Below are 23,603 nucleotides of genomic sequence, written 5' to 3' on the forward strand. Positions count from 1 at the left end.
TAGGATTGAGTTCAGGGCTTTGTGATGGCCACTCCGATACCTTGACTTTGTTGCCCTTAAGCCATTTGCCACAACTTTGGAAGTATGCTTGGGGTCATTGTCCATTTTTATGGCTGTTTTGGAGCAGTGGCTTCTTCCTTGCTGAGCGGCCTTTCAGGTTATGTCAATGTAGGACTTTTTACTGTGGATATAGATACTTTTGTACCTGTTTCCTCCAATATCTTCACAAGGTCCTTAGCTGTTGTTCTGGGATTGATTTGCACTTTTCGCACCAAAGTACATTCATCTCTAGGAGACAGAGCGTGTCTCCTTCCTGAACGGTATGACGGCTGCGTGGTCCCATGGTGTTTATCAGAGATGTGGACTCTAGTCACATGACTTGAACTTGAGTCAGACTCGAGTCACAAATATGATGACTTGCAACTCGACTTTGACTTTAACACCAATGACTCGTGACTTAACTTGGACTTGAGCCTTTTGACTCGAACTGACTTGATACCCTCCCCAAGCCCAAATATAAAAAATGATGCCATTTAAAAAAGTGTGCAGCGCGTCAACTCTTCATTTAACGGATTACAGTTTGATTCGGACAGCAGCCAATCAAATTGTACCAGTGGAGAAAGCAGCTGCCTTGGATCCGGCTTTTTGTCTGATGTGGGTGGAGCAAATCAAAATCAAATCAAATCAAATGTATTTATAAAGCCCTTCTTACATCAGCTGATGTCACAAAGTGCTGTACAGAAACCCAGCCTAAAACCCCAAACAGCAAGCAATGCAGGTGTAGAAGCACAGTGGCTAGGAAAAACTCCCTAGAAAGGCCAGAATCTAGGAAGAAACCTAGAGAGGAACCAGGCTATGAGGGGTGGCAAGTCCTCTTCTGGCTGTGCCGGGTGGAGATTATAACAGAACATGGCCAAGATGTTCAAATGTTCACAGATGACCAACAGGGTCAAATAATAATAATCGAGGGATCACGTGACCCCTGAACGAGATGGCCGCATGAACTAGCAGCTCCGCACAAGTAGTTTCCAATTCCTAATCTTACCTCCACTTCAAGTTTAAACTCATTTAGCTTTAGTCAAAAAGTCATGGCGGCTACAAAAGGCGACACTACAGGTGACATTTTTACCTGGACTCGAGCTCTAGCGACGGAAAAAGCCTCCAAGAAGCAGCTGGCTTCAGAAAAAGCTAGCGCCATTAGCCAGGAGCAAGAGGACCCGTTCCCCCCAGAGGCCCAACGAATGCCAACCTCGCACTCTGTCGAAGACATCTTTTCTGAGCTGAGATCCCAACGTACAGAACTCAACACTAAACTAGATGCCATTAACGCTCAGCTCAGTGCGATAGGGGGCAAGGTGACAATCCTGGAAAATGCTTTGCCTGACATAAACAACAAGATAACCATAAACGCGGGGTGCCTGGACGAGGCAGAGGGGCGAATCCTATCCATGGAAAACTTATTGACAGACGCCATGGAAACCATAGCATATGCTAAAAAAAACATTGAGCAGCTGGAAGAGAAAACAGAGGACCTGGAAAACAGGGGGCGAAGGAATAATTGTGTTCTATTAAATCTGGGCGAAAAAGAAGAGGGAAACATGCCACTGATCCGCTACCTGCAAGACAAACTTCCCGAGTGGCTCCACCTGTCCACCGACAGGCCCATAGAACTCGAGAGAGCTCACCAAGCACTGAGGCCCCCAACCCCGGTCAATGAGAAATGGACCAATGACTAAATGCGATTACTGTTATTACTAAAGGAGGTAAGACAACATATAGCCGATATCCAAAGACCCACCCGCCCTACAAATGTCATTATGGCCGTCTAATCTATATTTATGTTCCTTTAGCTGAGAGGGATAGGCCCCATATTATAACCTAGGCCTACTATATGTAGGCTGGGCCATTGATTTTATTTTCTCCCTTTTTTAATGTGGTCTGGACGGGGGCTACGTTGTCATTTACTCAATGCGGGGCGGAGAGAGAGAGAAAGAAAGAAAGCGAGAAAGAGAGAAAAAGAGAGAGAGAATTAGAGAGAGCATACTTAAATGTACACAGGACACTGGATAAGACAGGATAAATACTCCAGATATAACAGACTGACCCTAGCCCCCCGACACATAAACTACTGCAGCATAAATACTGGAGGCTGAGACAGGAGGGGTTGGGAGACACTGTGGCCCCGTCCGACGATACCTCCGGACAGGGCCAAACAGGCAGGATATAACCCACCAACTTACCATCCTGAGACAAGGCCGAGTATAGCCCACAAAGATCTCCCCCACGGCACAACCTAAGGGGGGGTGCCAACCCGGACAGGAAGATCATGTCAGTGACTCAACCCACTCAAGTGACGCACACCTCCTAGGGACGGTGTGGAAGAGCACCAGTAAGCCAGTTACTCAGCCGCTGTAATAGGGTTGGAGGCAGAGAATCCCAGTGGAGAGAGGAGAACCGGCCAGGCAGAGACAGCAAGGGTGGTTCGTTGCTCCAGTGCCTTTCCGTTCACCTTCACACTTCTGGGCCAGACTACACTCAATCATAGGACCTACTGAAGAGATGAGTCTTCAATAAAGACTTAAAGGTCGAGACCGAGTCTGCGTCTCTCACATGGGTAGGCAGACCATTCCATAAAAAATGGAGCTCTATAGGAGAAAGCCCTGCCTCCAGCTGTTTGCTTATAAATTCTAGGGACAATTAGGAGGCCTGCGTCTTGTGACTGTATGTAACAGTTTAACTTTAGTCCGTCCCCTCGCCCCGACCCAGGGACCCTCTGCACACATCAACAACAGTCACCCACGAAGCATCGTTACCCATCGCTCCACAAAGGCCGCGGCCCTTGCAGAGCAAGGGGAACCACTACTTCAAGGTCTCAAAGCGAGTGACGTCACCAATTGAAACACTGTTAGTGCGCACCACCGCTAACTAGCTAGCCATTTCACATCGGTTACACTCACCCCCCTTTCAACCTCCTCCTTTTCCGCAGCAACCAGTGATCCGGGTCAATGCACCAATGTAACAGTTTAACTTTAGTCCGTCCCCTCGCCCCGACCCGGGCGCAAACCAGGGACCCTCTGCACACATCAACAACAGTCACCCACGAAGCATCGTTACCCATCGCTCCACAAAAGCTGCGGGAAACCACTACTTCAAGGTAGTAAGGTAGCAAGGTAGCAAGGGGAACCACTACTTCAAGGTCTCAAAGCGAGTGACGTCACCGATTGAAACGCTATTAGCGTGCACCACCGCTAACTAGCTAGCCATTTCACATCGGTTACACGTAGCATACGTGTAGGTACGTACCGCAGGACCAAATCGGAAAGATAGGTAGGAGCAAGCCCATGTAACGCTTTGTAGGTTAGCAGTAAAACCTTGAAATCAGCCCTTACCTTAACAGGAAGCCAGTGTAGGGAGGCTAGCACTGGAGTAATATGATCTAGCAGCCGTGTTTAGCACTAACTGAAGTTTATTTAGTGCCGGAAAGTAGAGCATTGCAGTAGTCTAACCTAGAAGTGACAAAAGCATGGATAAACTTTCTGCATCATTTTTGGACAGAAAGTTTAGATTTTTGCAATGTTACATAGATGGAAAAAAGCTGTCCTTGAAACAGTCTTGATATGTACGTCAAAAGAGAGATCAGGTTCCAGAGTAACGTTGATTTCCTTCACAGTTTTATTTGAGATTGTACAACCATCAAGATTAATGGTCAGATTCAACAGAAGATTTCTTTGTTTCTTGGGACCTAGAACAAGCATCCCTTTTTTGTCAGAGTTTAAAAGTAGAACATTTGCCGCCATCCACTTCCTTATGTCTGAAACACAGGCTTCCAGGGAGGGCAATTTTGGGGCTTCAGCATGTTTCATTGAAATGTACAGCTGTGTGTCATCCGCATAGCAGTGAAAGTTAACATTATGTTTCAGAATGACATCACCAAGAGGTCAAATATATAGTGAAAACAATAGTGGTCCTAAAATGGATCCTTGAGGAACGCCAACATTTACAGTTGATTTGTCAGAGGACAAACCATCCACAAAGACAAACTGATGTCTTTCCGACAGATAAGATCTAAACCAGGCCAGAACTTGTTCGTGTAGACCAATTTGGTTTTCCAATCTCTCCAAAAGAATGTGCTGATCGATGGTATCAAAAGCAGCACTAAGGTCTAGGTGCACGGGGACAGATGCAGAGCCTCGGTCTGATGCCATTAAAAGGTAATTTACCACCTTCACAAGTGCATTCTCAGTGCTATGATGGGGTCTAAAACCAGACTGAAGCGTTTTGTATACATTGTTTGTCCTCAGGAAGACAGTGAGTTGCTTTGCAACAGCTTTTTCAACATTTTCTGAGAGGAATGGGAGATTCGATATTGGCCGATAGTTTCTTATATTTTCTGGGTCATGGTTTGGCTTTTTCAAGAGAGGCTTTATTACTGCCACTTTTAGTGAGTTTGGTACACATCCGGTGGATAGAGAGCTGTTTATTATGTTCAACATAGGAGGGCCAAGCACAGGAAGCAGCTCTTTCAGTAGTTTAGTTGGAATAGGGTCCAGTATGCAGCTTGAAGGTTTAGAGGCCATGATTATTTTCATCAATGTGTCAAGAGACGTAGTACTAAAAAACTTGAGTGTCTCCATTGATCCTAGGTCCTGGCAGAGTTGTGCAGACTCAGGACAACTGAGCTTTGGAGGAATACTCAGATTTAAAGAGGAGTCCGTAATTTGCTTTCTAATGATCATAATCTTTTCCTCAAAGAAGTTCATGAATTTATCACTGCTGAAGTGAAAGCCATCCTCTCTTGGGGAATGCTGATTTTTTGTTAGCTTTGCGACAGTATCAAAAATACATTTTGGATTGTACTTCTTTTCCTCAATTAAGTTGGAAAAATTGGATGATCGAGCAGCAGTGAGGGCTCTTCGATACTGCACGGTACTGTCTTTCCAAGCTAGTCGGACGACTTCCAGTTTGGTGTAGCACCATTTCTGTTCCAATTTTCTGGAAGATTCTGTGCTAGTTTGGGGAAGGCCCTTTCCTGTTTCAGCATGACAATGCCCCCATGCACAAAGAGAGGTCCATACAGAAATAGTTTGTCGAGATCGGCGTGGAAGAACTTGACTGGCCTGCTCAGAGCCCTGACCTCAACCCCATCGAACACCTTTGGGATGAACTGAACACCGACTGAGAGCCAGGCCTAATCATCCAACATGAGTGCCCTACCTCACTAATGCTCTTGTGGCTGAATGGAATCAAGTCACCACAGCAATGTTCCAACATCTAGTGGGGGGGGACTTCATATTAATGCCCATGATTTTGGAATGAGATGTTTGACGAGCAGGTGTCCACATACTTTTGGTCATGTACTGTACGTCTTTAAACTGACGGCATTAACTACTTTGCAGATATGATACAAACTGACAATCATAATATCACTCAAAAATATGAATTTCACAACTTTATAAGAGGCTTTAAAAATAGGTTATCTTTGACTCAGAATTCCATGATGTACAGTAAGGCATTGTTGGCAGAATAGATGGATGCAATTCAATGCATTTTATATATAATTCACAAATACATTTCTTGGTAGTCCAAAAAACTATTGCTAACATGGCTAATAGGCTAGCGTACGTGTCAAACAAGGTTCTGGGGCCGATTAAGACACACAAACAAGTCAACAGTTGAGTCATATACTTTATGAAATTACAGCCTAATGCGCTCTCATCTATGAATTCAACTTCAAATGCACTCCTTTCATGTGTCCCGTTTACAGCGTGCAGCTAAGGGAAAGTGTACTAAAATGTCGCAGTCTGGCTTCGTTTTTTTAAAAGCTTGAATAACAAAAAACACAACCTGCCAGAAAACAACATGTACGGGAGAAACATGTAGGCCTATAACAGCTTCATTTGAGCAGTAGCCTAGGCTGGCTACTCAGCTATAATACATTGAGTGTACCGTACAACAAGGCTGCATTCAACTGCACCGGTGATCCATGCAGTGCAAAAAATGTAAATGTTACAATAAACCTATAGCTATGATTTTGTTATTTGGAGTTATTAAATACTTTTTGATTAGGTTTGCAGTGTATTATGCACATCTGCAAGCACAGCAGCAAAGAATTGACAAATACTATTTCTCTCTTTTGTTTTAATGTGTTAAAATTGTAATTACAGCATCCTATGTAAATAAGCGGACATTTTAAAGGGCCATATTTTTTCACAGGTGCATGTTTTTTTGTAAAAACCAAAAATATGGTATGTCTAGCCCACGATTTCGTTGTGTTTTTTTCAATATGTGCACTAATTGAGTTCGACACCCCTGGGCTATCGTATCTATTTATGTAACTATCTATTTAACGTTAATTGGCATCAAAAAAAACTGAGCCTAACATTAGCTAGCTAGCTTCTGGGAGGATGTCATTGGGGGCTCCCAACCGGCGCAGGGGTCTAAGGCACTGCATCTCAGTGCAAGGGGAAATACTACAGTCCCTGTTTAAAATCCAGGCTGAATCACATCCGGCTGTGATTGGGAATCCCATAGGGTGGCACACAATTTTCCCAGCGTCATCTGGGGTAGGCCGTCATTGTAAATAAGAATTGATTCTTAACTGACTTGCCTGGTTAATTAAAAATACAAAATTGGGTGAGTGACTGACTTTTTCCCCTTTCGGTGGCTACAGCTAGACTGTTATCCACAGTTAGCATATCTTTTAGTTGTCAATGAAATGTATTTTGGCCTCGATCAAATGTGCTGGCAGGCAGGCAGGTTCTCATTCAGTTGTCAAAAGCATGCCTGCAGAAGGATGAGCAGGGTACTCCCCATGGGCAACCTCCTTGTACTTTACTTGTTTTTGTTTTTGGAACAGATTCCTTTTGGAACGGTCCACAAATTAAAAAGCACCCCTCTCCATCATTTCAGTGCAATTTTGACGGCCAACTAACTACCTTAAGTTTGAGAGTATTAGATTTTAGCCTATCTTGCTCTGGCTTGCAGTTGTTAGTTGTTAGTTGTTGATCGAGTTGATGTGCATAGGCAACAGAGAGATCCTACCTTTTCATGGTTGTTTGGTCAATAGGACTGTGAAGTTCCCAAATGTAAGAGGACTCCTGTGGTATTCAGGTGTAGCTTTTGGCGAATGCGTTGTAATGATCTAAAGTTGCGATGTTGCTACTGCTCGTGAACACACAGTCCAGTTCAAATTGAACGATGGCAGGCCCATGTGGCAAGTGGTTTATTTGCATATAGTCCTACAGTAGCTCTGATTGGCTTACCAGTCTGAGTAGATTTCTTCTTCTTCATCTTCAATGATATTATGGCGGTCCGCAAACAAACGTTCAAGGTGTGCTAACTGTGGATAACAGTCTACTGTGCTGGAGTGCGTGATCAATCATAGTCTGCCTAATTCTGTACTACTACTACAACCCCCCCCCCCCCCCCTCCCAATCCATTAAACTTCATCTATACCAGGCTGAAACAATCCAACTTTAGGATAATTGAGCACGGCAACAACCATTTCGACAATAACATCTGTTACCCCCAATAACTATTTTGCCGTATCCACGATAACCTTTAACTTAGCATTACTGCTTTCCACAACCCGAGTCGTGTTGGTAACCTTACCAATGAAAGCTATGAAGTTAACTTTATTCACTATCAAAGTGTCCTTTGACAGAGCACAATCATGTCTGCAAGATTTCTGAACAGGTGTCGAAACCATGCCAGGACCAGCAGAATCACCAGCCCCGACAGTAGGTCCACTTAGAAGCTCCAGTAGGTCCGCCATAGAAGCTCCATCAGTCCACGCTGTAGTTCCACCAATCTGTTTTACAGCCTCTGCATATGGTACAATGCCTTCGGAAAATATTCAAACCCCTTTACTTCATCCACATTTTGTTACGTTACAGCCTTATTCTAAAACGTATTAAATAAAAAACATCTTCAGAAATCTACACACAATACCCCATAATGACAAAGCGAAAACAGATTTTTAGAAATGTTTGCAAATATATACAAAATAAAAACAGAAATACATTATTTACATGAGTATTTAAACCCTTTGCTTTGAGACTCGAAATTGAGCTCCTTGAGATGTTTCTACAACTTGATTGGAGTCCACCTTTGGTAAACTCAATTGATTGGACATGATTTGGAAAGGCGCACACCTGTCTATATAAGGTCCCACAGTTGACAGTGCATATCAGAGCAAAACCCAAGCCGTAGAGCTCCGAGACAGGATTGTGTCGAGGCACAGATCTGGGGAAGGGTACCAAAAAATGTCTGCAGCATTGAAGGTCCCCAAGAACACAGTGGCTTCCATCATTCTTAAATGGAAGAAGTTTGGAACCACCAAGACTCTTCCTAGAGTTGGCCGCCTGGCCAAACTGAGCAATTGGGGGAGACGGGCATTGGTCAGAGAGGTGACCAAAGTTCCTCTGTGGAGATGAGAGAACCTTTCAGAAGGACAACCATCTCTGCAGCACTCCACCAATCAGGCTTTTTTAGAGTGGCCAGACGGAAGCAACTCCTCAGTAAAAGACACATGACAGCCCCCTTGGAGTTTGCCAAAAGGCACGTAAAGACTCTCAAACCATGAGAAACAAGACTCCCTGGTCTGATAAAACCAAGATTGAACTCTTTGGCCTGAATGCCAAGCGCCACGTCTGGAGGAAACCTGACACCATCCCTACGGTGAAGCATGGTGGTGGCAGCATCATGCTGTGGGGATGTTTTTCAGTGCAGGGACTGGGAGACGAGTCTGGATCGAGGGAAAGATGAACAGAGCAAAGTACAGAGAGGGATCCTTGATGAAAACCTGCTCCAGAGCGCTCAGGACTTCAGACTGGGGTGAAAATTCACCTTCCAACAGGACAACGACCCTAAGCACATAGCCAAGACAATGCAGGAGTGGCTTCGGGACAAGTCTCTGAATGTCCTTGAGTTGTTAATTGTTGTTAATGTTGTAAATGACTATTGTAGATGGAAATGGCAGACTTTTTTATGGAATCTACACAGGCGCACAGAGGCCCATTATCAGCAACCATCACTGGCACGTTGAGTTATCTAATACAAGTTTATAATTTTAAAAGGCTAATTGATCATTAGAAAACCCTTTTGCAATTATGTTAGCACAGCTGAAAACTGTTGTCCTGATTAAAGAAGCAATAAAACTGGCCTTCTTTAAACTACTTGGGTATCTGGAGCATCAGCATTTGTGGGTTTGATTACAGGCTCAAAATGGCCAGAAACAAATAACTTCCTTCTGAAACTCATCAGTCTATTCTTCTTTATTTATTTTAAAAAAAGTGCTACCCCCTTTTCTCCCCAATTTCGTGGTATCCAATTGCTACAACTCCCGTATGGGCTCGGGAGAGACAAAGGTCGAAAGCCATGCGTCCTCCAAAACACAACCCAACCAAGCCGCACTGCTTTTTAACACAGCGCGCCTCCAACCCGGAAGCCAGCCGCACCAATGTGTCAGAGGAAACACCGTGCACCTGGCCACCTTGGTTAGCACGCACTGCGCCCGGCCCGCCACAGGAGTCGCTGGTGCGCGATGAGACAAGGATATCCCTACAGGCCAAACCCTCCCTAACCTGGACGATGCTAGGCCAATTGTGCGTCGCCCCACGGACCTCCCGGTCGCGGCCGGCTGCGACAGAGCCTGGGCAAGAACCCAGAGTCTCTGGTGGCACGGCTAGCACTGCGATACAGTGCCCTAGACCACTGCACCACCCGGGAGGCCTTCGTCAGTCTATTCTTGGTCTGAGAAATGAAGGCTAGTCCATGCGAGAAATTGCCAAGAAACTGAAGATCTCGTACAACAATGTGTACTACTCCCTTCACAGAACAGCGCTGAGCAACTGAGCAAGAGGACAAGTACATTAGAGTGTCTAGTTTGAGAAAACAGACGCCTCACAAGTCCTCAACTGGCAGTATCATTAAATAGTACACGCAAAACACCAGTCTCAACATCAACAGTGAAGAGGCGACTCCGGGATGATGGTCTTCTATGAACTCTACACCTCGTAGAGTTCATGCCCGACAAATTGCGGCTATCTAAAGTATTCCACACACACTCACACTCCTAGAGTATATTTAAGCAATAAGGCACGAGGGGGTGTGGTATGTGACCAATATGCTACGGCTAAGGGCTGTTCTTAAACTCGACGCAACGCGGAGTGCCTGGATACAGCCCTTAGTCGCGGTATATTGGCCATATACCACAAACCCCCGAGGTGACTTATTGATATTATAAACTGGTTACCAATGTAATTAGAGCAGTACAAATATTTTTTGGGTCATACCCATGCTATACCACGGCTGTCAGCTAATCAGCATTCAGGGCTTGAACCACCCAGTTTCTAATATACAGTATAAGACAGGGATTGGCCACTGCAGCCCACGGACACCCTTTTAAAAATATTTTTTCTAATTAAATTTAACCTTTATTTAACTAGGCAAGTCAGTTAAGGACAAATTCTTATTTACAATGACAGCATACCGGGGAACATTGGGTTAACTTTGATCAAGCAACCTTACGGTTACTGGCCCAACGCTCTAACCACTAGGCTACCTGCCACCCCTTTTGAAGGCACTCGGATCAATACAATAATAACTCAGTTTTTGTGACCCCCACCCCCATTAAAGTCCATCCCTGGTACAAGCAAATCCAATGCAAGTCAATGGATAGTGAGGCATGCTATAGCATTCTCCCTCTTTCTCCCCTCTCTCACAAGCACATGTATATACAGAGTCTTCAGAAAGTATTCATACCCCTTGACTTATTCCACATTTTGTTGTGTTACAGCCTGAATCCAACATTTATTTTTCTCACCCATCTACACTCAATAACTCTTAATGACAAAGTGAAATCTGTTTTACCTCATTTCTACCAGCATGTCACCTGTGCAACTAGAAGGATAAAACCTCTAGATCACCTTTACTCCACACACAGAGACTCATACAAATCTCTCTCTCGCCCTCCATTTGGAAAATTGGACCATGACTCTATCCTACTGATTCTTGCTTACAAGCAAAAACTCAAACAGGAAGTACCAGTGACGTGCTCAATAGGGAAGTGGTCTTGATGAAGCAGATGCTAAGCTACAGGACTGTTTCGCTAGCACAGACTGGCATTAGTTCCAGGATTCATCTGATGACATTGAGGAGTTTACCACATCCCACAACGTTATCCCCACAGTGACCATACATACATATCCCAACCAGAAGCCATCGATTACAGGCAACATCTGCATTGAGCTAAAGGCTAGAGCTGCCGCTTTCAAGGAGCAGGAAGCCCATAAAAAATCCCGCTATGCCCTCCAACAACCCATCAAACAGGCAAATCGTCAAAACAAGAATGAGATCGAATCCTACTACACCGGCTCTGACGCTCGGCGGATGTGGCAGGGTATGTAAACTATCACGATTACAAAGGGAAACCGAGCCGAGAGCTACCCAGTGACGCGAGCCTACTAGACGAGCTAAATGCCTTCTATTCTTGCTTCGAGGCAAGCAACACTGAACCATGCGTGAGAGTAATGGCTGTTCCGGATCATTGTTGTTCCCCTGCCTGAGAGGATGGAAGTTGAATATGTAGCTAGATGTAGAAGGCTAACGTTAACAAGTTAACGTGTCACATGAAAGTGTGGTTGGTAAGGGTAGGTAACAACACATCTGCCACGCTGATCCTCAACATGGGGGTCCCTCAGGGGTGCGTGCTCAGTCCCCTCCTGTACTCCCTGTTCACTCATGACTGCATGGCCAGGCACGGCTCCAACACCATCATTAAGTTTGCCGATGACACAACAGTGGTAGGCCTGATCACTGACAATGATGAGACAGCCTATAGGAAGGAGGTCAGAGACCTGGCCATGTGGTGTCAGGACAACAACCTACCCCTCAACGTGATCAAGACAAAAGGAGATGATTGTGAACTACAGGAAAAGTAGGACCGAGCAAGCCCCCATTCTCATCGACCGGGCTGCAGTGGAGCAGGTTGAGAGCTTCAAGGTCCTTGGTGTCCACATCACCAACAAACTAACATGGTCCAAACACACCAAGACAGTTGTGAAGAGGGCACAACAAAGCCTATTCCCCCTCAGGAAGCTGAAAAGATTTGGCATGGGTCCTCAGATCCTCAAAAAGTTCTACATCTGCACCATTGAGACCATCCTGACTGGTTGCATCACTGCCTGGTATGGCAACTGCTTGGCCTCCGACCGCAAGGCACTACAGAGGGTAGTGTGTACGGCCCAGTACATCACTGGGGCCAAGCTTCCCTCCGTCTATAGCAGGAAGTGTCAGAGGAAGGCCCTAAAAATTGTCAAAGACTCCAGCCACCACAGTCATAGACTGTTCTCTCTACTACCGCACACTGAAGAGGGTTAAACCAAGGCCTCATTCCTTTTAAAGGGTTAATAAATTGTGTAATGATAAATTGTCAGGTCTCCTCTTCTAGGAGACGTTTGTGTGTGTATTAACACCTGTTTTGAGTGTTTTGCCCTTCAGACATTATCAGAAGGCGGAAACTGCCTACGTTCATACATACTCCCCCTGTCTGGGCACCACCTGGCTATCTGTGGTTCTGAGAATAAGACTGGTTTTCTGAGAACACAAGGTTGCAGCAGGCCTGATGAAAACAGCCACCTGTCAGAAGATGCTTAGACTCGTTCACCTTGTTATGACCCTATACCTGTGATGAAAGGTCAAGTTTCGGTCAAACCCACTTCTGAGCTTTTAACTGCTGATAAGATGGTTGCTGCTGTCAGGGGGATGTCAGATTTATAAAGGAGGACTGGGAGAGGCTATATGAGTTATAGGATGTCTTAGACATTTTGCAGAACCTGGGGAGAGCGATCATATACTGTACTCTGTACCAACTTATGCCTACAATTGTATTACTAAAGGATCATTTTAATACTTAAGCAAAGAGTATGTGTTTCCTTTCCATTACTAATATATGTTTGATAATTATATAGACCTGAACATTTGTTGAAGAAATTGACCAACAACGCCAACCGGGACCGGAGCGCCAAGTCTTGGTCCAAAAGACTTCTTAAAGGCTTCTACCCCCAAGCCATAAGACTCCTGAACAGCTAATCAAATGGCTACCCAGACTATTTGCATTGTCCCCCTTTAAATGCTGCTGCTACTCTCTGTTTATTATCTATGCATAGTCACTTTAACTCTACCTACATGTACAGTGGCTTGCGAAAGTATTCACCCCACTTGGCATTTTTCCTATTTTGCTATTACAACCTGGAATTAAAATAGATTTTTGGGAGGTTTTTATCATATGATTTATACAACACTTTGAAGATTTGAAGATGCAAAATATTTTTTTTGTGAAACAAACAAGAAATAAGGCAAAAAACTGAATACTTGAGCATGCATAACTATTCACCCCTCCCAAAGTCAATACTTTGTAGAGCCACCTTTTGCAGCAATTACAGCTGCAAGTCTCTTGGGATATGTCTCTATAAGCTTGGCACATCTAGCCACTGGGATTTTTGCCCATTCTTCAAGGCAAAACTGCTCCAGCTCCTTCAATTGGATGGGTTCCACTGGTGTACAGCAATCTTTAAGTCATACCACAGATTCTCAATTGGATTGAGGTCTGAGCTTTGACTAGGTCATTCCAAGACATTTAAATGTTTCCCCTTAAACCACTCAAGTGTTATTTTAGCAGTATCCTTAGGGTCATTGTCCTGCTGGAAGGTGAACCTCCATCCCAGACTCAAATCTCTGGAAGACTGAAACAGGTTTCCCTCAAGAATTTCCCTGTATTTAGCGCCATCCATCATTCCTTCAATTCTGACCAGTTTCCCAGTCCCTGTCGATGAAAAACATTCCCACAGCATGATGCTGCCACCACCATCCTTCACTGTGGGGACAGGGTTCTCGGGGTGATGAGAGGTGTTGGGTTTTATGCCAGACATAGCATTTTCCTTGATGGCCAGAATGCTCAATTTGAGTCTCATCTGACCAGAGTACCTTCTTCCATATGTTTGGGGAGTCTCCCACATGCCTTTTGGAGAACACCAAATGTGTTTGCTTATTTCTTTCTTCAAGCAATGGCTTTTTTTTGGCCACTCTTCCGTAAAGCCCAGCTCTGTGGAGTTTCACTTAAAGTGGTTCTATGGACAGATACTCCAAATCTCCGCTGTGGAGCTTAGCAGCTCTTCAGTGTTATCTTTGGTCTCTTTGTTGTCTCTCTGATTAATGCCCTCCTTGCCTGGTCCGTGAGTTATGGTGGCCGGCCCTCTCTTGGCAGGTTTGTTGTGGTGCCATATTCCATTTAATAGTGCTCCATGGGATGTTCAAAGTTTCAGTTATTTTTTTATAAACCAACCCTGATCTGTACTTCTCCACAACTTTGTCCCTGACCTGTTTGAAGCTCCTTGGTCTTCATGGTGCCCCTTGCTTAGTGGTGTTGCAGACTCTGGGCCCTTTCAGAACAGGTGTATACAGTGGGGCAAAAAAGTATTTAGTCAGCCACCAATTGTGCAAGTTCTCCCACTTAAAAAGATGAGAGAGGCCTGTAATTTTCATCATAGGTACACTTCAACGATGACAGACAAAATGAGAAAAAGAAATCCAGAAAATCACATTGTAGGATTTTTTATGAATTTATTTGCAAATATTAATTTCCTGCAATTCTACACATTTTGCTATAGGGTGGAGGCAAATGTTTGCAGTTTTTAGTATGATAACTGATGATCAATGGGCTCCACCTCAGTCAGTAATTGCTTATACAAGTTTAGATAGTCTAGCGGCTAGCTAACTTACCAATCTAAAAACAATGTTGCTTAAATGGGCACGTTGTGTATTCTATTATTCTAACGCTCAACAGTAAGTTGACTGAGTTCCAAAAATAAAAATTATATACAAAAAAATAAAGGGAACACTTAAACAACACAATGTAACTCCAAGTCAATCACACTTCTGTGAAATCAAACTGTCCACTTAGGAAGCAACACAGATTGACAATACATTTCACATGCTGTTGTGCAAATGGAATAGACAAAAGGTGGAAATTATAGGCAATTAGCAAGACACCCCCAAAAAAGGAGTGATTCTGCAGGTGGTGACCACAGACCACTTCTCAGTTCCTATGCTTCCTGACTGATGTTTTGGTCACTTTTGAATGCTGGCGGTGCTCTCACTCTAGTGGTAGCATGAGACAGAGTCTACAACCCACACAAGTGGCTCAGGTAGTGCAGCTCATCCAGGATGGCACATCAATGCGAGCTGTGGCAAGAAGGTTTGCTGTGTCTGTCAGCGTAGTGTCCAGAGCATGGAGGCGCTACCAGGAGACAGGCCAGTACATCAGGAGACGTGGAGGAGGCCGTAGGAGGGCAACAGCCCAGCAGCAGGACCGCTACCTCCGCCTTTGTGCAAGGAGGTGCACTGCCAGCGCCCTGCAAAATGACCTCCAGCAGGTCATTTTTTCTGCCGTTTCCAGCTACAATAGTCATTTACAACATTAACAATGTCTACACCGTATTTCTGATCAATTTGATGTTACTTTAATGGACAACAAAAGTAGCTTTTCTTTCAAAAACAAGGACATTTCTAAGTGACCCCAAACTTTTGAACGGTAGTGTATATATATATATATATATATATATATATATATATATATATTTAAATTTTGGGGGGGCGGGGTTGGAGGCCTAAGTGACCGCTTATGTCTCTTATACCTGGAACCTTCCCTGCTCTGACTTATCTACGGGGGATTCCAGAAAACATCACCTTGGCAACAGATCCCGTCAATAAAATAAATAGTGCAGATTTACATTTTATATGTCAAATTGTATGAGTAAAATGTATACCACAGGGATAAGACACAGAAAACGCTCACATAATTCATTGTTATTACAAGTTAACATAGTGTTAAAGCTAAATCCATGTTGAACATCAAATGCAGGGGACAATTAGAACACCTCAGCATTGCTCATTGCTTTAGTGTACTTTTTTCATTTGTACAGTTCAACACTTAGTCGATTTCCCCCTCTGATAAATAATGTACAAACACCACCTACTTAATTTAGTAACCATTTACACCAGTGTACAAGACTGTGCCATAATGGACACCCAGTTTCCATCAGCAGTTATTTGAATCCCTTTGGGTCGAGTGCAACTGCAGCACACTGGGGGCCTCAGGGGCAGCATTAACCCTGACTCTGGAGGAGCGATACCTCCTGTGGGCCACCATCAGGGCAGCCAGGAGACAGACAGAAGCACTGACCCCCAGGACTGGAGCCAAGGTGGGGTCTGTACTGACCCCTGGTTCTGCACAAGTAGGGTCAGGGTCAAAGGTCAGGCTCGGGTCAGGGATTGTGTTCTGATGTAACAGGGGATCGCTGAGGGAGAGAAGACAAGAAAATAAACACTTGATTTATACTGATAAATAAATTATTTATTGCTCTCTGAGAAAGTGAAAGACCACTTAAAACTTGGTAAAATAACAAAATTACAAGTTCATGTTGTGCCATACCAAAGATACTGAAATACTTCCTACTCTGTCATACTCACTTCTCAGTAGTCACTGTGCCTTTAGTAGAGTCAGCTGGAGAGTGGGGGTCCTGGTTGTCGATGGAGAGACCAATGTCAGGGTAATAACACAACCTCTTGTCAGGACATGCAACTAACCCCCTGTATCCTGTCACCTGGATGAATGAATGAATGAGAAATAATGTCAAATCATGGTAGAATCTAATGGCCAAAATGGCAAAATCGGTGTATGCTCAAAAGTTACCTCAATGGTGCTTCCTACTGGGCAGTCCAACCAGTCAGAGCCAGACACCTGTATCTGATACCGGTTCAGCCCAGTACACCTGTGTCTATAACAACGCCCCACCACAGAGTCACTGACAGACAGGGAGACATTCTGACAGAAAGAGGAGATGGAGAGAAAATAAAATAAAATGGGTAGGCGTCACCTTCATACACTTTTTCACAAATATATGCGGTGTAAGTCCACATAAAATACACACACACTGACCTCTCTGCTCAGGTTAGAGAAGAAGCATCGGCTGTCTATACGGTACAACTCTCCACTCCACTCTGTTTCAGTCTCTCTCTCGTTCTCCTCTTTCCAGCACGCACTCTTAGGAAAACACAGAGAGAGGAGTAAAGGAAGAGGAGGGAGAAGTTTAAATAGAGAGAGAAGGTGAAGCTGAGGAAGAGTGTTTGAAATACTGTTTTGTCATGGAGAACAGAGTTCAGGGAGACGGTAAAACGGAAGTAAATAAGAGCAGAAGACCCACCATTAGAGGTTTGTAAATGCGGCACCCATCCAGGTGAGGGTCAGTCTGGCACTCCCCCTTGTGGCGGTGAAGATAATGACACCCTAAACCACTGAGCGATGTAGAACACAAGTCAAACAGAGAATGAGGTAGAGGAACTGGAAAGCTTTAGACAACGTTGGAGAATGGGATTTATTTTTTATTGTATGGTTAAGTGTGGCATATTCAAATAAAATAATAACACTACCTGCCTGTGCAGAAAAATGAGGAGGAGTTGTCATGGCAGGTGGACAGTGATCCAAACATTGCTCCCTCACCTACGAAAGATACACAAACAATAAATCACTTTGGCCATTAATCAGGTACACACAGAATCACTCATACCAAACGATATTCCTCTCTTACACTCTTTATCTTTGACAGATATTCTTTCTAACCACCTTATCTTTTTGGTTCATTTATGAGAAGTTACATCCGTCTCAATGGACAGACGGTCCCTCACCCTTTCCCCACACCAGGCTCTGTGCTCGGCTGTGGTTGACAGAGTACCAGCCCGTGTCCTGTAGGGCGGCCAGGGTGACCGGGTCGACACGCACCACAGCTGGATCCCCCAGGGCTGCAGCCATGATGGAACCCTGTAGCACCCTGGACTCCCAATGAGAGGACAGACCCCTATAACCTACATCCTGAGAGATGGGGAGAGGAGGGAGGAGTGGAGAAAGAGAGAGAGAGGGAGGGGGAGAGTGTGTGTTAAAGAGCAGGGGAGAGAAAGAGAGAGATTGAGAGAGATAAGTGTGAGAAAGGAATTATGAGGTAGTGAGAGAAAGGTAAAGTACAATATAAGACCTCACAAACATATTGGGAACGACTCTGATATGAATAAAGTCCGGTATTTCATGACTGTGACTACAGTGCCTATATTTCTGCACTACGAATATATTGTGTGTTAACGGCTCATGTCAGGGTCCGTACCAGGTTCTCCAGTGGTCCTCCCAGCTCAGGGTCAGTAGATAACAGGTGGTCCTGCAGGGCTCTGATCACTGATTGGGTGTAGATCCTGACCTGACCCGTCTCATCTGTGTTAGTCACCTGAACCCGGGGGGAGCAGCCCATCCCGGCTTCACAACACAATACGACAACACAGAATCACATAACCACACAACACAACCGAGTATAACTCAACCACACAACACAACCGAGTATAACTCAACCACACAACAACCACACAACACAACCGAGTATAACTCAACCACACAACCGAGTATAACTCAACAACACAACACAACCGAGTATAACTCAACCACACAACACAACCGAGTATAACTCAACCACACAACACAACCGAGTATAACTCAACCACACAACAACCACACAACACAACCGAGTATAACTCAACAACACAACACAACCGAGTATAACTCAACCACACAACACAACCGAGTATAACTCAACCACACAACCGAGTATAACTCAACAACACAACACAACCGAGTATAACTCAACAACACAACACAACCGAGTATAACTCAACCACACAACAACAAATCCACAGCAAAACCAAAACAGATACCTTTACAACAGAGAGAGAAAAATCTAACAGGTTTAGCCCTGACCAGAAGATTGGACAAAAACACACCATAAAGTAACACAATGAAATATAGCCTTGATAATACAAATGTAATATACCAAATGATAACACGGGCAAGGTTACTGACGTTGTGAGTAGGAGCAGTCTCTCCAGGTGCTGAAGAGTTCTTTGGAGAAACCCAATGCATGGAACAACTCGTGGATCACTGTCTGGAGAGAAGAAGGAAAGGAGATGCCAAATATCTCACTCACTCACTCACACACAAAACAAATATTTTACCTGCACAGTGCCTTGGTGGCTGTATCCCTCCCCAGTCAGTCTGTCCCTACAGATGACCACCACTCCAGCCAGAGGTCGACCCTGGGAGTCAGTCTGGCAGTGCACTGCATAGGCCAACACACCGGGCTGGGATATATGAATAGTGAAGAGGAAAGAGTGATACATTGACAGTCAACATATTTTATGACCTGAGTTCATTACTGATCGTATTGCTTTTCATTGGTGAGAGTATGCTGGTAAGGATATCTGCTGATCTTAGATCTGTACCTAAGGTCAACCAGAGCTATATTGACAGTCACAAACTAAGTTGATTTACATTGAACATAACATTGTCTCTGCTGTGACCCCTCACCTTCGCTCGACACTTGTCGGTGCTCTGTGCGTGGAGGTAAAGTAGGAAGTCAGTGTCAGGAAGTCCCGCCCCCTCAGGCCTTATCACAGTCATGGTTGGTGCATCAGGCTCTGAGTACACTGAACAACCACTCAGGTGATCATCTGGGATCTGTCAATCAATGGTGGTGCATCCTCACTGGCAGGTCATGATTTCCATCAAAGGACTAATAATAACACAGAATCTCCCTGTCTGTGTGATATGAGAGAGGGTTCAGATGCTGCTACTCACAATGACATCCAGACAGGTCTCCGTCCTGTAGTTCTCATTGGCTCGGCCACACCTGTGGAAATGGAAATCTTTGATTGGTTGAAATGATTCACCGACCAATAACAGTAGAAAATCCGATATAGTGTATCCGAACGTCTTAGACAAGAGAAACATACTGTATAAACAGAGATAGTATTTTACTATGTAAAGAAAAGGACAAATACACACATATAGCTAGGTATACAGTTGTAACACACAGACTTGTTATAGTTGGCAGAGCTGGCATTCCTCCATATGAACTTGCAGTACTTGTTGATGTCTCTGCTGAGCAGCAGATGACCAGGGACTCTGTTTACTGTCGGGACAGCAAGTATTAAATTATCAGTGAAACACTTAGTTATCCCCACATGATTACATCATTACATTGTTATTACACACAAATGTGACACAAAAGTCACAAAGACTCAGTCAAAGACGCACACAATAAATGTTCCTACTGACAAACATCCACACACAATAATGTTCCTACTGACAAACATCCACACACAGTAGATACACTGAACAAAAGTATAAACGCAACATGCAAATTGTTGGTCCCATGTTTCATGAGCTGAAATAAAATATCCCAGACATATTCCGTACAGACAAAAAGCTTATTTCTCTCAAATTTTGCGCACAAATTTGTGTACATTCTTGTTTGTGAGCATTTCTCCTTTGCCAAGATAATCCATGCACCTGACAGGTGTGGCATATCAAGAAGCTGTTTAAACAGCATGATCATTGCACAGGTACAACTTGTGCAGGGGACAATAAAAGGCCACTCTAAAATGTGCAGTTTTGTCACACAACCCAAAGCCACAGATGTCTCAAGTTTTGAGGGAGCGGGAAATTTGCATGCTGACTGCAGGAATGTCCACCAGAGCTGTTGAATGTTCATTCCTCTACCATGAGCCACCTCCAATGTCGTTTTAGAGAATTTGGCAGTACGTCCAACCGGCCTCACAACCACAGACCACGTGTATGGCATCGTGTGGGCAAGTGGTTTGCTGATGTCAACATTGTGAACAGAATGCCCCATGGTGGCAGATGGGTTATGGGGTCAGGCACGAGCTACGTACAATGAACACAATTGCATTTTATCTATGGCAATTTCAATGCACAGAGATACCGTGAAGAGATCCTGAGGCCCATTGTCGTCCCATTCATCCGCCGCCATCACCTCATGTTTCAGCATGATAATGCACAGCCCCATGTCACAAGGATCTGTACACAATTCCTGGAAGCTGAAAATGTCCCAGTTCTTCCATGGCCTGCATACTCACCAGACATGTTACCCATTGAGCATGTTCGGGATCGATGTGTTCCAGTTCCCGCCAATATCCAGCAACTTCGCAAAGCCATTGAAGACAAGTGGGACAACATTCCACAGGCCACAATCAACAGCCTGATCAATCAATCAATCAAATGTATTTATAAAGCCCTTCTTACATCAGCCGATGTCACAACGTGCTGTACAGAAACCCAGCCTAAAACCCCAAACAGCAAGCAATACAGATGTAGAAGCACGGTGGCTAGGAAAAACTCCCTAGAAAGGCCAGAACCTAGGAAGAAACCTAGAGAGGAACCAGGCTCTGAGGGGTGGCCAGTCCTCTTCTGGCTGTGCTGGGTGGAGATTATAACAGTACATGGCCAAGATGTTCAAACGTTCATAGATGACCAGCAGGGTCATATAATAATAATCACAGTGGTTGTAGAGGGTGCAACAGGTCAGCACCTCAGGAGTAAATGTCAGTTGGCTTTTCATAGCCGATCATTCAGAGTTAGAGGTGCGGTAGAGAGAGAGTCGAAAACAGCAGGTCCGGGACAAGGTAGCACGTCCAGTGAACAGGTCAGGGTTCCATAGCCGCAGGCAGAACAGTTGAAACTGGAGCAGCAGCATGACCAGGTGGACTGGGGACAGCAAGGAGTCATCAGGCCAGGTAGTCCTGAGGCATGGTCCTAGGGCTCAGGTCCTCCGAGAGAAGAGAGAAAGAGAGCGAGAAAGAGGGAGGGAGCATACTTAAATTCATACAGGACATTGGATAAGACAGGAGAAATACTCCAGATATAACAGACTGACCCTAGCCCCCCGACACAAACTATTGCAGCATAAATACTGGAGGCTGAGACAGGAGCGGTCGGGAGACACTATGCCCTGTCAACTCTATGTGAAGGAGATGTGTCACGCTGCATGAGGCAAATGGTGGTAACACCAGATACTGAATGGTTTTCTGCTCCACGCCCCTACCTTTTTGTTGTTGTTGGTATCTGTGAGCAACAGATGCATATCTGTATTCCCAGTCATGTGAAATCCATAGATTAGGGCCTAATTTAATTATTTAAATTGACTGATTTCCTTATGTGAACTGTAAATCTTAGAAATTGTTTCATGTTGCGTTTATATTTTTGTTCAGTACAGATCCACTCAAACACACAGAGACAGACACTCTCCTCTCCTACCTGACAGCAAGCTGGACACGATGCCCGCAGCCTCCCTGACTGCTGGCTCCAGTCTCTTGCTTTCCACCTGAGACAGGGCGGGGCTATCCCTTGGAACCCAGGTACGGATCCTGATTGGCTGTGGATGGTTTGTGGGTGGAGCCACCTTTCTCATGTGCTTCCTGTGGTGTCTCTGGGATGAAGAACGTTGAAGCGCAAATGAACGAATTTGAAAAGGATTAGCTGTGTCCTCTGAAGCAGTAAGTGGAGTCTGTTGCCCAACATTGCTACTGGCCGTCGTCTTAGGGTGAGGTCCGTCTGGATCAGTGGGTGTGGTGACCACTGTGACCGACTGCTGAACCTCATCAAAGATACACTTCTCCAGAGCACCAGGGAGCCATATGACCACCACCACCATCCAAACCCATGGCCTGCCGAGGGAGGGGGGTGAAGGCATAATCATAGCCTTTCCACAGGAGCCGCCCTTCCACAGAAGCCTCATCTCGGGGAAGAGATCACAGAGATGGATCTGTTGGACTGACATGACATCAGCAGTAGATCTAACAGCTACTAGCTTCATCCCGCAACTAGCCATTTAAATGACCATTTATATGAACAACTTCGACTTTTAATGTTACAGATTTCTATTTGTAACAAAATTACAAGTCTAAATTGTTAATATAAATGGTCATTTGAATGGCTAGTTGCAGGACAAAGCTAACATGCTACAAGATAATCCTAAATTAGTTGTTTAAAAAACGTGTGGGTTAGAGGTGATTTTACAGGGAAATCCAAATATATATATTCGGGAAAACTACTGCATTTCAGCAGTCCACTTGGACACTATTGCGTAATAATGCTGTAGTTGCCTTAGTAACATTTACTGTATTCACTCAAACATGTATACATGGTGAGCCAATATAGAACTGAAGCATCGACTGATGTAGATAATGACACTTGAATTAATCAGAGTCCGACCTGTTTTTCACTAGAGGAGCCCGTTTCAGACTGCGTAATTAGTCTCCATAACTTTTCTACACAACTTCATGAAGAAGGGTAAGCCTAAATCATAGTTTTCCAATTCCCCTTTGCTATTAGTCAAAAATTGCTGTATAGTGGACCACTTTCGCTTCTGCTCTAGTCGTCACTATTTTAAAATCAACATCTAGCCAATTTGAATTCCCCACTGAATCGGTTGTTTCATGAATCGGTTATAATTACCTGGGAACGCAATGTCCAGTCTCGCGCCGCCGCCATCAAAAATCAGGTGCAGAATTTTCTAAATTAAATGACATTCATCAACATACTCATCAGTATTCTTTGAATGGCTTTTCCTCCCGACTCCCATTCACTCTTCTCCTAACGGTGCAAGTTGCAAGCGACCAAACCACTCTGCACCATTGACACCCAGGTA

General features: G+C 44.5%; 1 protein-coding gene across 1 annotated transcript; it reads right to left on the reverse strand.

The window, feature by feature from the left end:
- Positions 1-16,099: 16,099 nt before the first annotated feature.
- On the reverse strand, positions 16,100-22,769 carry LOC129864703 (ciliated left-right organizer metallopeptidase). The gene is made up of 15 exons (XM_055937008.1): positions 22,434-22,769; positions 22,211-22,355; positions 19,973-20,066; positions 19,733-19,784; positions 19,463-19,612; positions 19,111-19,236; positions 18,959-19,040; positions 18,216-18,319; positions 17,746-17,929; positions 17,491-17,560; positions 17,238-17,355; positions 17,000-17,104; positions 16,754-16,885; positions 16,531-16,664; positions 16,100-16,358 (listed from the first exon to the last, which is right to left on the reverse strand). The coding sequence occupies exons 1-15, from the start codon at positions 22,767-22,769 to the stop codon at positions 16,100-16,102; spliced, it is 2,091 nt and encodes a 696-aa protein (XP_055792983.1).
- Between the last annotated feature and the right edge of the window lie 834 nt (positions 22,770-23,603).

The sequence above is a fragment of the Salvelinus fontinalis genome, chromosome 11 (genome assembly GCF_029448725.1).
Source record: "Salvelinus fontinalis isolate EN_2023a chromosome 11, ASM2944872v1, whole genome shotgun sequence".
NCBI lineage: Eukaryota > Metazoa > Chordata > Actinopteri > Salmoniformes > Salmonidae > Salvelinus > Salvelinus fontinalis.

Excerpts from the sequence above, each read along its gene's own strand:
- LOC129864703 (XM_055937008.1), bottom strand. The coding sequence starts at position 22,769 with ATGAAGCTAGTAGCTGTTAGATCTACTGCTGATGTCATGTCAGTCCAA. Across the intron at positions 19,041-19,110 it reads GCCACCAAGGCACTGTGCAG|ACAGTGATCCACGAGTTGTT; the intron begins GTAAAATATTTG and ends TCTTCTCTCCAG. Across the intron at positions 16,886-16,999 it reads TCTCTAACCTGAGCAGAGAG|AATGTCTCCCTGTCTGTCAG; the intron begins GTCAGTGTGTGT and ends TCTTTCTGTCAG.